Source organism: Myotis myotis, unplaced genomic scaffold (genome assembly GCF_014108235.1).
Source record: "Myotis myotis isolate mMyoMyo1 unplaced genomic scaffold, mMyoMyo1.p scaffold_m19_p_19, whole genome shotgun sequence".
Taxonomy (NCBI): Eukaryota; Metazoa; Chordata; class Mammalia; order Chiroptera; family Vespertilionidae; genus Myotis; species Myotis myotis.
Genome location: NW_023416323.1, coordinates 4,380,069 through 4,393,468, shown reverse-complemented (window position 1 = coordinate 4,393,468; position 13,400 = coordinate 4,380,069). Strand labels below are relative to the sequence as shown.

General features: G+C 55.8%; 1 protein-coding gene across 2 annotated transcripts in view; it reads left to right on the top strand.

Moving 5' to 3' along the window:
• Positions 1–1,202: 1,202 nt before the first annotated feature.
• Positions 1,203–13,400, top strand: part of GRIK5 (glutamate ionotropic receptor kainate type subunit 5) — a 55,775-nt gene continuing 43,577 nt past the window's right edge. Inside the window, exons 1-8 of one of the 2 annotated variants that reach the window (XM_036346612.1) lie at positions 1,203–1,478; positions 4,953–5,081; positions 5,358–5,522; positions 7,791–7,888; positions 7,970–8,135; positions 10,198–10,376; positions 12,039–12,092; positions 12,188–12,349. In XM_036346612.1, coding sequence (XP_036202505.1) covers positions 5,003–5,081; positions 5,358–5,522; positions 7,791–7,888; positions 7,970–8,135; positions 10,198–10,376; positions 12,039–12,092; positions 12,188–12,349 — 903 coding nt within the window. In that variant the 5' untranslated portion in view covers positions 1,203–1,478; positions 4,953–5,002. The remainder of the gene's footprint in view (positions 1,479–4,952; positions 5,082–5,357; positions 5,523–7,790; positions 7,889–7,969; positions 8,136–10,197; positions 10,377–12,038; positions 12,093–12,187; positions 12,350–13,400) is intronic. The other variant, XM_036346613.1, reaches the window with a different exon arrangement.

The window sequence follows — 13,400 nt, the reverse complement described above, 5'->3', positions numbered from 1 at the left end:
TGGTTTGCTTCCTTGTCTCCTTGGTCCTTTTTCTCGTTTCTCTGGGCTTTTCCCTGTCCTTGTCCTTGTGGGGTTTGTGGACCCTGGCCCAACTCCGTGGGTCTTGATGGCTCTTTTTCTGTTTCTTTTCCTATTTCTTCATCCCTGTCAGCTCTCTCCCCCAGCAGCACAGCACGGTCTTCTCATTAGGTCTCCCCACCTCTCATCGGCTCCAGTGCCCAAGGGCTGCCTGGGCAGGGCGGTGGCATGGTGTGGTGGAGGGGGTGGCCTGGGGGTGGGACCTCCATCCAATGCAGGGCCTTCTCCTCATCAGCATTCTCCTCAAGGGGGCCCCCAACCCCGACCAATACCGGCTCCCCCTCCTCTGACTCCCCTCCCTTCTCTCTTTCTGCCTGCCTCCCTCCCTTTCTCCAGCCCGCCCTCCTCCCTGCCTCCCTCATCTCTCCGCCCCCCTGGCTCCAGGACTCAGCGCGGGTGGCAGGCAGGCAGCCGGCGGGCAGGCGGGCCGGCAGCGGCCTCAGCCTCGGAGGGGAGAAGGAGAGGTGGCAGTGGTGGAGGCGGCAGTGGGCAGCGGTGACGGCCAGCAGCAGAGAGGCAGGCCCAGCTGGGGACCAAGAGCCGGAGGCTGATCCTCACAGGAGACCAGGAGTCGGTGGCCAGGCCCTCTCACCCAGGCCCTGCGCTGGGCACCCCCTGGGACACCCCCTCCCTCCTCTGCCTTCCTCTTCCACCTGCTCCTCTCCTTCCTCCCCTCCCTGTCCTCTCCCTCCCTCCCATCTCTCCACCTTGCCTGCTCCCTTCTTGGCTCTCTGAGTCTCCCAGCATCACATCCTCCCCAGCCACTCCACTCCTCAGCCTCTCCCCACCCCCAGCATGCTTTTCCCTCGGGGGCTGAGGGCTTGAGGACTCCAGACCCTAGTCTCATCCGGGGCTGGGCCAAGGCTGGGGGGAGGGGGGGAAGGGGTGGCCCCCTCCCCCCCATTAAGCCCTTCCCTCCCTCACTTCTGATGGCTGGCTTCCTTGTCTCCACCCAGTCCTCGCCCCCAGTGGCCCCCCCAGGCCTGCCCGGCTAGGGGAGGGGGCAGGGGCCCTTTCCCGGGCCGGCTTCCCCCTCCCCCGGCTTTTGCCTGTGCCCCCTCCTTCCCATTTTCACCTTCCTCTCCTCCTCTCCTCTCTCCTTCCCCTCCATTTGCTCCTTCGCCCTCTCCTCTCTCCCCTTCTTTCCTCCATTTTCTCCTCTCTCCTTCCTCCCCTCCTCGGCCCACCCTCTCCTCTTTCACCTGTCCTTTCTCCCTGCTCCTGAGGAGCCCCCGTTTTGGATTAGTTGGGGCCACCACCGGAGGTGGGGGAGGGGGCCCTGTGGACTGCCCTCTCCCCCCCTCCCTGCCCCAGCCACACCACCGCCCAGTGCCAGAGCATCTCCCCGCTGTCATTTCTCGGGCCTCGAGGGAGCCCTGCCCTCCGTCCCACCAGGATCCGTAAGTGTCCGCAGGGCAGGGGTTGGGCTGGGGCCGGCCTGAGTCCTGAAGGCTGTACTTACTGCCGCTTGGTGAAGTGGGGGGATGGGGGGGCACATTTCTCTGCTCCTGGGACTGGCAAATACCCTCCCCCACCAGGGGCCTGCCATGTCCCCAACCTCCATTCCCCTTGGCCCTTTCTCACCCCTTCTTCTGGGTACACAGCTCACCCTTGCCCCTCAGCGTCTGGGGTCCTGAGGGGCTGCCTGTGGTCTCACTCCTCTGGACTCCTGGCACGTCTCCGCCCTTGCTCTCTCCAGCCTGGCTCCACGGTGACCGGTGACCGGCTCTGCTCGCACCCACTGTTTCCTCCGTCTCCCTCTTCTTTCCTCTGAGCCTCATCCTCTCTGCCTGCCATGGACCCATCCCCATGCCATCTGGCCTCTATCTCCTGGAAAAGTCTGTCTGTTTTTGAATCTCCATTTCACGTGGCTGTGGGGCTTCTGACTCTGTCCAACTTCTCTCTTCTTTGCCGGTATCCTAACTATTTCTTGGTGTGTCTCCGTTGATCTCTCTCTCTCTCTCTCTCTCTCTCTCTCTCTCTCTCTCTCTCTCTCTCTCCCTCCCTCCCTCCCTCCCTCCCTCCCTCCCTCTCCAAACTCCCCTGTCTCTTGTCTCTTCTGGAGGCTGCCATGCCAAATCTAGCCCTCTTGCCACTTCACTCTGTCTACTCTGTGCTCTGCCTGGGCCTCTGCCTCCCCCTCCCCCCCTGCCCCCGGCCTCCTCCCTCTTTAACCCTGGGCTTGGAGGCCAGCTGCCTTCTCTCACTTTTCTGCTTTCCTCCCCAGATTCACTCTGGGTGTATCCCCTTCATTGCTCACTCCTTAGCCACTGCCCCTCTCCGTGGTCCACTTTGTGACTTTGTCTTTTCTTTTCCTTGATGGCCTTGCCCACAATCCCCCCAATCCTCTTCCCACTTCTCCCCTCACCCGCCCCCCTCAATGCTCCAGGTCCCCCAACGTGCCCACAGGCACTCTGAGTGGGTGCCCCTCTATGCAGACTGGCTCCTCTCCTATGGTGCTTTGCCTGTCCCTGCCTGTGCCCTCCAGGTCTCTCAGTCTCCCACCTCAGTTTTCCTCCCTGACTCTCACTCCCTCTCTCTACTGGTTTGAGTCTGTCTCTGTCTGTCTCTCTCAGTCTTGCACACCCCTTCTCCTATAGATCTGCTGTGTGGCTCTGACACACTTCTTTCCTCTCTTTCCAAGGAGCCCTCTTTCTTTTCAGAGGTTAGCAATTTCTTTTCTCCCCACACTTCTTGTACCTGTTGTCATTTCTTTTGCCTCCTCTCTCACCCCATTTGCCTTCTCACCCTTGATACCAGTATCTCACATGCCCACTTGTCTGTCTCCCTCCCCTGGCAAGACCCCCTAATTCAGTCCCTTCTGCTCAGTTTGCTGCTGTATTTCACCCAAGTCCCTGAGCCTGGGAATTAGGCTTGCCTTCTCTTCCTCTCTCACACCCTCTCTTTGGTCTCTGTCTCCTTTGGTGTCTCCTAGGTGATGTCTGTGTGTCCTTCTCTCTTATTTAGTCCCGGTTACTTTAGGTCTGCCTGTCTTTCTGTCTGTGACTTCTTATGTACCTGTGTCCATCTTGTGGCCCCCATCCCTGGCCCAGCGCTCTGTCTCTGTCTTTCTGCTCCCACCTGTGTCTGGCGCCCTTGGGCCCCTGCCCTTTTGGCCCCTGTATCTTCCTCAGTCTTTCATCTTCTAGTCTCTGCTCCCTGATTTGCCCCAAAGCCCCTAGTGTCGCAGGATGACAGCCTCATTTCTGCCTCTCTCCCAGTCCCAGCCTCCACTTCCTCCCCTCTGAGCTCTCCTTCTGGGTCTCCCAGTCTTCCTTGCTGCTCCACTCTTGACAGGCCTTCACCTTAGATCCAAATTGCAGTCTGCAACCCCCAGCCTGTCCAATATGCCCTTTTATACCCCCAGCCTATCTTCCCAGAAGCCCCCACAGAGAGACAGACAGACAGACAGACTTGCTGAAGGTCACATGGGAGTCTGGGGCAGAGCGGGGACTGATGGGGTCTCTTGCTGCCTTGACCTAGGTTTTCCTGGCCAGAAGGGGCAGTCTTAAGTGTTCATTGTGTCTCTGCCCTCCCTAGGCAGGTTCCGTTCTGCCTTTTTACCAGCGCAAGCAAGCGCTCCTTCCTTAGAGATTGGACAGAGTACAGGGCGACCCCAAGGCTTACCTCCCAGCACTCTGGGCCTCACAGTAACCCTCTCCCAGAGAAACCCACGGGGCATAGCCCTTGTCCAAGGGAAGTCACACATCTGGCTCAAGTCACCCGTGCCCAGTGGTCATCTTGCAGAAGGCTGGGGCACACACAGGAATCTCTAACTTGCTAGAGGTGGGGAGCAATTGTGGGAAGCAAAGATGCACTGTCTCCCCCAATCTTTAGCTGCCCAGAGCTGGGCAGACAGTGCACTCCCTGCCTTGCTTTCCCTTTGGCTCTTTGGTGGCGTCTTGAGTGGATTTGTGTCTCCATTCTCTGTCTTCCTGTTCTATTCTGTCTCTCTTGTATCTTGACTTCTCTCTCTTCTGCCTGTCCTACCCCTTCTCTCTCCATCTCCGTTTCTCCCTACTTTCCAGTCCCTTCCCTCCTTCTCTCTCCTAGTTCTCTCCTTATCTCCCTGTAACTCTCCTCTATCCTTTCCATTTCTAGCCCCATTTCCCTGTCTTCTTATCATCTTTCTGGTCACTTGTATTTCTGCCTACATTTCCCTTTCTCCATTCCTGAGTCTTTTCATATTTCCTCCCTCTTAGCCTTTTTTTCTCTTTCTGTCTCTCTCTTCTCCCCCTCCCTCTTTTGTCTTTACTCTTTTAGCCCCTTAGCTGCTTTAGGTCTATCTATGTGTCTCCATGTGTGTCTCTCTCCATCTTTTCCCCTCTCTCCAAGTTTCCTAACTCCCGGATACTCTACCCTCCAGACCCCGGATGTCCAGGCCTCTCTCCCTGTGGAATTGTGGGAACCAGGGACGTCAGGAAGGTGGCAAGTGAGGCCTGGGAGGGGTTGCTTAGCAACCACTGCATCCTCTCCAGCCGGTTTCTGTTGCCTAGTAACAGCTGCCTGCCCGGAGACAAGGGCCCAAGGGCGGAATGGGTGGGGGGGTGGCACTTCTTGGTCTCCTGTTGGGGTGGGGATGGTCCCTGGTATTCGCCCTCACCTGAGACCCATATCATGCTTCCCTCCCATTTTGGTAGCTGTGAATATTCCCCAGCAGTGGCTCTCCCACTCAGTGCCTGAGTGCTGTGAGCGCCCCCTTGGTAGTGCTCCTGCAGCCTGAGCTGCCTTCCTAGCAATGCCCTCAGCACTGTCTTGTCAGCTTCTAATGAAGGCAGGGCCCTTCAGAGCTCACTCACAATGTCCCAGGTCCGTGGTCACCCTGTCCAGCAGTCCTCCAAAGGGGCTCCGTCTCCCCATGGTGATCCCTGCAGGTGGCGAGTGGGGGCCGCGGCAGCTGCGTCCCCATGAGGAGGGGAGGAAGATGCCGGCTGAGCTGCTGCTGCTGCTGATTGTCGCCTTTGCCAGCCCCAGCTGCCAGGTGCTCTCATCACTGCGCATGGGTGAGGCCCTGCAGCCCTGCCCCTGCCTCCTCAGAGACCCTCCCGTCGGACCCTGGGCTCCTCTTTGGGAACCCAGGCAGGCCGTTTCCTCAGGACCCAGGGATCCAGGCCTCCGCTCTCAGCTTTCCTCAGCATTGAGGAGCGGCAGTCCCCAGCTACTTCTTCCCTGGACTCGGTTCTCTTCAGCCTCAGATCCAGGAGTCCAGACCCCAGTTCCCATCCCCACTCCCACCCCAGGATCTCGGAGTCTGGTCCCCAACCCCTGTGTCCTCTCAGCTGCAATCCTGGATGATCAGACGGTGTGTGGCCGTGGTGAGCGTCTGGCCCTGGCCCTGGCCCGGGAGCAGATCAACGGGATCATCGAGGTCCCAGCCAAGGCCCGAGTGGAAGTGGACATCTTTGAGCTGCAGCGGGACAGCCAGTACGAGACCACGGACACCAGTGAGCAGGGCCTCGGGGGTGTGGGGTGAGGCTGGGCTGGTTAGTAGCCCTCAGTGGGTCCCTCGGCCCCCCTACCTCCTTAGCTCGCCTTGTCCTCTTCTAGCTCCATTCGCCCCTTCCTTCATGTCAGCTCTGCCTGTCTCCCAGAGATGGTGCTGCTGGGGATGGGGATGGAGAGGGCATCAGGCCCAGTCCTGCCCTGAGGGCCTCATTTGAAAAATAAGCTTTGCCCTGGCCGGTGTTGATCAGTGGTTGAGCGTCCTCCAGTGCACCAAAAGGTCTCTGGTTTGATTCCCAGTCAGGGCACATGTCAAGATTGCGGGCTCAATCTCCAGTAGGGGTGTGTGCAGGAGGCATCCAAATCAATGTTTCTCTCTCAATTGATGTTTTTCTCTCCCTTCCTCTCTCCCTCTAAAAATCAATAAAAAATGTATTTAAAAGAAAAATAAGCTTCATAGTTGACCAAGGACACTTAGCTTCCAGGGCTGAGTAATGAGGGGCCCAGGCAATAAGGCAGGGGCCTAAGGGGCAGGGCTACCGAAGGCATTCTGGAGAAGGCTAAACTGACGTTGAGCTCTGAAAGATGAACAAAGTATATACAAAGAGTGGTGTTGCTCAAAGTATGCCACAGAGTAGGGGTGCATAAGTATTCGTTGAACACTGTGGATTGAATGAATGTCAGTTAACATGCTGGAGTTATAGACCTTTAGGAGATGCTGCCTTCAAATATGTTTTAGACAGATTTCTTTCCTGTAGGCCTTATCAGAGCGTTTATTATGTTCGTGTACATTTCAAATCACTGAGAGGGAGAATGAGGAGTAATGTTTCCTGGACTTTTTGACTTTTGCAGCACAGAATATAAATTGGGAGAAGCTGGGATAGAGGGTGAGGAGACAGATGGTGTTCTGGGCATGTGCTTGTAGTCTGGAGCTGGGGTGGAGGGTGGTGGCGGGGTAGTATTCAGAGCCAAGGAACAGGGTGCGGGGTTACACCCATCCTGACCACCTGGACTCAGGACATGTTTAGGGGGATCATGAGAGACGACATCTGGACTAGAGTGTGACTGGGAGTGGGAGGTGAGGTTGGGCAGACTGGCAGGCCAGCTCCAGGAGGCCTGCAGCATCGGCTTGAAGATGTTGCCTTCACCTGTAGGCAGTGGGGACTTGTTGGTGGGTTTAGACCAGGGAGCTGGTGAAAGTGAATCCAGAGGCTAGATTCAGGTGATCAGTGAGGAGGCTGAGTTGAGAGCCCTGAAGTAGAGCAGGGGAGGTGGAGTCGAAGAGAAGAGGATAGATGTGAGAAGATTTGAGGACAAAAAAAGAAAATTTTATGTCTAATTGGCTATTGGGAGACATTGAAAGCAAGGGTCACATTTCCAGGTATTTGAATGGTGAGTCCTCACCAGTGTGGAAACTATAGAAGGAGCAAGTTTGGAGGAAGATAAGGCATTTAGCTTTGATGCTTTTATTTGAATGTGGCACCTCTGGGTCCTGCTTTTCTCTAAGTTGGCTTAATTTTCAGGAATGCTCTTCCCAACTGGTGGCAGTGTGTTTTCAACAGCTCAGAACTTATATCACCAATTTAGCAAACCCAGTAATAATTGTAGCAGAAGACCTGGGGAAGGCTCCCCAAGGCCTGGTGTGAGCCCATTTCAGCCTCCGAACCAATCACAGTGGCCAGGACGATATGGTTCTGTAATCCTGGGTCAGGTGACAATCGATCCTGGGAACCACGGGGCTTTCCTGAGGGAAAGTCAGGGTTCTGCCTTGAGAATGGGCATTGGGCAGCCATAGCAACAGCTTCTTTCGAGGCTTGAGATGCACACAAGTTTAAGGGGAAAGAATGTGGAAGAAAGTAGAGCAAGCAAATGCCACAGAAGCATGGTGTTTGGGGTGCAGAGGGTAGGGGGGACCTTGGCCACGGGTTCGGGGTGGAAGGGGTGTTGGATGCACCTAAGGTTGTAGCATGGTTGGAAAGGCTGAGGAAAATGCAGGCCGAGTGACCTGGCACTGGATCTGCAGCCCGAGGAGGCCCCTGGTATTTCCTCTTCCTCTCTTTGTTTTTCTCTGGTTTGACCTGTCTCTCTGTTGCCATTTCTCCCTGTCTCTCTCTGTCTGTGCCCCTCCATAGGGTGGCAGGGATTGGGCCCTGGGTCCCCATGGTGGAGGAGTGTCAGTTCCACTCCTGGGCTGGGGTGGTTCCCTGGTGGTGGGGACGGGGAGGAGGGAAAGGGTCCTTGACTCTGTGGTCTCTTCCTACCCCTCGCAGTGTGTCAGATCCTGCCTAAGGGGGTCGTGTCTGTCCTGGGGCCTTCCTCCAGCCCTGCATCTGCTTCCACCGTGAGCCATATCTGTGGGGAGAAGGAGGTGAGGTGGGGTGCGGGTCCCGGGGAGGTGAGGATGGGGAGGAGGGAGCAGGATAGAAGCAAAAGCTCCTTCTCTGTCCAGATCCCCCACATCAAGGTGGGTCCCGAGGAGACGCCTCGCCTCCAGTACCTTCGTTTTGCATCTGTCAGCCTGTACCCCAGTAACGAGGATGTCAGCCTGGCGGTCTCCCGAATCCTCAAGTCCTTCAACTACCCCTCGGCCAGCCTCATCTGCGCCAAGGCCGAGTGTGAGGGAGGAAACTGGACATTTCGTTTTCTGTTCCCCAAACTCCCTTCCCAAGTGATCTAGTCTCCCACAGTCATCAGTGCCCCCTGGTTGGAATGATCTCTTGGTTCCCACTATACCTTCCCCTTCAGGAACCCAGAGCTCTGGTTCCACTGAGCCCTCCCCCCACTTCCTGAAGGGACCATTTAGCCCGCAGATAGAACAAAGCACCTGCCAGATGCAAGGCCCCTGCTCAGCATGGCCCCTGACTTCAGGGAGCTCCGAGCCAGTGGAGGACACAGTGGTTGAGCAGCTGTGATATGGAGTGACACATGCTGTGTTAGGAGTTGAGCAGGGGCTGTCGAGGCACAAAGTCTGGGAGGTTTGGAACCTGAATCCCTAAGAAAGGGACATCGCAACTGGGCCTGAAGGGTGGGGGTAGGGGGGCCATGTTCTGAGGGCATGGCAGGCCAAGTTGTGACCAAGGGAGTGTGGCCCCTTTGAGAGGCTCAAAGTCATTCCCTGCAGCAGGAGTATAGGAGCACGAGGCAGGACCTTGTGTCCGTCTTATCCTGAAGATGGTGGAGGTTCCCATGTAGGGTGGGGTGAGGGACAGGCCCCACTTGTGGTGCAGGAAGCAGTCTTTGGCTGCAGTGCAGGAAGTGGACTGGAGAGTGACATGAGAGGTGGCAGGGATACCAGCGAGAGGCAGAGGACATGGTGCTGGTTAGGACCCAGGTGGGGCCGTGGGATGGACAGACCACAGATTTGAGAAGAGTCGTGAGGGAGGAGAGAGGGCAGGGTCATGAATTGTGACCAGGTCCTGTCAAGGAGGAGGAGAGAGTCCTTCGGGGGCACAGTTGGGTTGGAGGTCTGTGAGACATTTAGGTGGAGATGTTGGAGAAGCTGTGGGTCTGTGGGTGTGCAGCTGGAGAGAGAGGGTATGCTCAGAAACCTCCAGGAAGAATTCCTGTCCCAAAGGGTGTTTATTGAACACCTGCTATGTGCCAGGCGTTTTGCTTGATAATTAAGGATATGGCAGTGTGCAAGCCAGGCCGCCATCCCTGCCCTTATCAAACTTACATTCTAGAGGGAGGAGCTAGGCAATGAACATAAATGAGGACATTGTTTAGTCAGAAGGGAAAAGTCCTGTGAACAAACAGGTGAGGGACTGGGCGTGCTGGAATGAGGGGGCAGTCTGAAATGGAATGGTGGGTATGGGAGTCATCGAGGGCGTGATATTTAGTGAGGATCTGAAGGTGGAGGGTGGGAGCTGTGCGGGGATCTGGGAGAAGCGTGTTCCAGGCAGAAGGAACAGCAAGTGCAAAGGCCACAGGATAGTGTGAGACATGGAGGACACCTGTGTGGCCGGGAAGAGGGAGTGACGGGGAGATGAGTCAGGAGAGAATGAGAGTGAGCAGATGGAGGCGGGCCTTGCAGACATTGGCCTTCGCTCTGAATGAACGAGAAGCTGTTAGAAGATTTGGAGCAGAGAAGGGTCACGTCTGTTTTCCATGGTTCTGACTGCAGAGTAGGAAACAGACTCTGGGGGCAAGTTTGGCTGTTGTAACGGGCAAGAGATGACACTGGCTTGGGTCAGGGCAGTGATGGTGGGGTATGCAGTCGATGGGTCTAATGTGTTTTGAAGGTAGAGCTTAGGTAGATTGGGTGTGGGTGTGAGAGAGAGAGGAGGCCAGGCTGCTGTCTAGGGTTTTTGGCCTGAGAGACTGGCAAGCTGGAGTTGCTCACCGACTTGGGAGACATGCTGGTTTGGCAAGAAGAGCAGAATGTGGCTTTGCACGTGTGAAGTGGGAGATGCCTGTCACACATATCAGTGGGGGCAGAAGGTGGCAGGAGGAAGGCCTCTGGAGGTCGGGAGGAAGTGCAGGTTGGGGTTTTAATTTGGGAGGACCCTGGGTCCAGTATCCCAAGACAGCCAGCTGCACTCTGGACAGACAGCTGCCCATCTCCTGAGTGCACCCTTATCCTCTCCCCAGTTCCCCCATGGTGGTGAGGAGGAGGGAGTGTTCGCCCCATGTCAGGCACATGGAGGGGCTCTAATCCAGGACTGACCCCACCCCCAGGCCTGTTACGGTTGGAGGAGCTGGTTCGAGGCTTCCTCATCTCCAAGGAGACGCTGTCAGTGAGGATGCTGGATGACAGCCGGGACCCCACGCCGCTGCTCAAGGAGATCCGTGATGACAAGGTGTCCACCATTATCATCGATGCCAATGCCTCCATCTCCCACCTCATCCTCCGTAAGGTGGGTCCCCTGTCTCTGCTTCCCTACGGGGTCAGGGGCAGAAACATGGGGGACAGAGCACATGGCCTAGTGCCCATAGGCCTCGGTGGTCACATGGGGTATGGAGACCTGCTTCCTGCGTGCAGAGATAATCAGGAAGATTGTCCCTCGGCTCAGCTGTTCCCCAGTTGCAGCCCTCATTTAATTCTGGACAGTTGCCTCCCCTCCCTGCGAACAGCTGCTGCCTCAGTGGGTTGCAGTGAGGGTTAATGAGTGAGTGGTAGGGAAAGTTCATGGGACCCTGCCTGGCCCAGACTATGGGGAGCTTCCTAGTATCCTTACGAAGTGCGTGTTCTGCTGTATATTGAGGCACTTTGCACGTATTCTTTAGTTTGGCTGTCACCCACCCTGTGGGCACGTGTGATGATCATTTGTGGATGACGAAGCTGGGGTTCCCGCGGGGAACGGTCTGCCTCAAGGCCACCCAGGAGAGGCCGTGTCAGATGCTGGCCCGCCACATGCTGTCCACCAGTGACCCACATTCATTCATCATTCGTTGCTTCCCTGCTCTTAATTTTTCCTCATAATCTAACCTGTATTATTTATTTTTCTCCAGTTATTATTTTTTAAAATATATTTTTATTGTTTTCAGAGAGGAAGGAAGAGGGAGAAAGAGTTAGAGACATCAATGATGAGAGAGAACCATTGATCAGCTGCTTCCTGCACGCCCCCCACTGGGGATCGAGCCCACAACCCGGGCATGTGCCCTTGACCGGAATCGAACCTGGAGCCCTTCAGTCCGCAGGTCGATGCTCTATCCACTGAGCCAAACTGGCTAGGGCTTTCTTCAGTTTTTAAAAAATTAAAACCATATGTCACTGCTGATCGTAGCTTATAGGAAGAGGTGTGGACAGCACCCATAGGCTCTGGAGGCAGGGTGGCTTGTAGGAAAGATTATGCTCAGGTGGCAGGCCTGGGCCGGAGACCTGGCCCTCCCCGTGTGAGCCCAGGGACCTGTGGTCACTTTCCTCTCGAGCCTGTCCATCCCTGTCGTGGAATGAGCTATAACCCACATGATCACAGCTCTTGACACTCAGGCAATGCAAGCTGGTGCTGGTTAAAGTTCTAGTGTCCATTGCGGGGCAGAATTGGGCATTCCTGGCCAGGTCTTCTAGCTTTGTTATCCTCAGGGGCTGTGAGAAAAGGGGCTCAAAACGTGACTCTTAGAGCCATATTGGCTGCCTTTGCTGCAAAGGGCTTGTAAAGGTGGCAGGGGTAGTTTATCTGACCTGGGACCAGGCTGAGCCTTACATGTCAGCAGCCCAAACCTGGCGTGGGCAGCCTGGGCATTAAGGTTAAGGTTGTCCTCCCCACATGCCCTGTTTCTGAGGTGTCCCTGTGCCTGTCTCCAGAGGGCAGCCTTTTAAGTGACCTAAAGAGGGGCACTGGCATTCAAGGCGCCTACATCCCACCTGGGCTACCAGTCAGCAGGGTTGGACGCGAGGGATCAAGGTCTCCCCCTGCCCACATGTGTCTTCTTCCTGTCTCTATCTCTGGGTGTTTCTTACTGTATTTCCCATGGGGTGCCTTCCCGCCAGGCTTGTCTCTAAATATTTCTTTCCCTCTCGGTTTCTCCCCATTTCTGCTTCTCTGGTCGCCTCTTTTCCTGCCGGTGTTCTCCAGGCCTCAGAACTAGGCATGATCTCAGCGTTTTACAAGTACATCCTCACCACCATGGTGCGTACCCCCAGCAGCCCCTCGGGCCCCATTCCCTCCCATGATATCTGCACCAGTGGTGCCTGGCCCTGGGCTCACCCTTCTTCTCGTCCTAGGACTTCCCCATCCTGCACCTGGATGGGATCGTGGAGGACTCCTCCAACATCCTGGGCTTCTCCATGTTCAACACCTCGCACCCCTTCTACCCCGAGTTTGTGCGCAGCCTCAACATGTCCTGGAGAGAGAACTGCGAAGCCAGCACCTACCCGGGCCCTGCGGTGAGCACGCCCCCTGGCCCCCGCACACAGACACTCTGCACACAGATACTCTGGGCCCCTTCACATCTCTGCCAGTTGTTGCTCAGAGCCTCTGGTGCTCCCACTCACTTCCCGAATACCTGCCATGCAGCCTCACTCTGAGATAAGTCTGACCTGTCCTCCTCTCCACCTCCCACGGTGCAGCAGCCACACTGGTCTCCAGGTGCCTCAGCCACCCCAGCACACGCGCACCTCAGGGCCTGTGCATCGCTTCCTCATCACCAAGTCATTGCTCAAATGTCCCCTTAGTTGTGAGACCTTCCTTGGTCCCATTCAAAATATGGGAAACGCCCCACGATATAGCCCCCTTCCCTGCTGTATTTTCCTCCATAGCACCTGTCTTTGCTTATCTAATTACCATGTGACTTGCTCTATATTTTGCTTAGATATAGACACACATACATGATTTTAAGTTCCTTGAGGGCAGGGCTTTCTCTCTGTTCACCATTATATACCAGCACTAAGACAGCCTGGCTCAGAGTAGGTTTCTGATAATATATGCTGAATAAATGCAAACATACAAAAGATGCATATTTATGTGTGTTTGCTCACAGACATCTAGTCATACACCAAGGTACTGAGACAGTTCTACGTGCACAGAAACTCACGGATACCAGCCATGTAGTCGGATGTGCACACATGGACACAGACAGAGGCACATTCATTCGCACCCCTGCGCCTACCTGCATAGCACGAGATTCACACCTGCACATCCACCCAGCTAAGACGTACTCTCGCAGACACACTCACAGACGCCCTGTGCCATCAATCACAGCTCAGTGGCAGCTTGTATGGAGCCCGCACCGCGTGCCAGGCACTGTTTGGAGTTCTTTGCTGCATTATCTTGCTTGATCCCCACCCTAGTACTCAGAGGCAGAGATGGCAATTATCCCCACTATACAGGGGAGGAAACTGAGGTTCAGAGGGTAGTGGGGACTTGGCCCACTACAGGGAATAGTAGAACTGGGCCTTCAGCTCAGACCTGCCTATCTCCCAGGCCCGGGCTCATAGC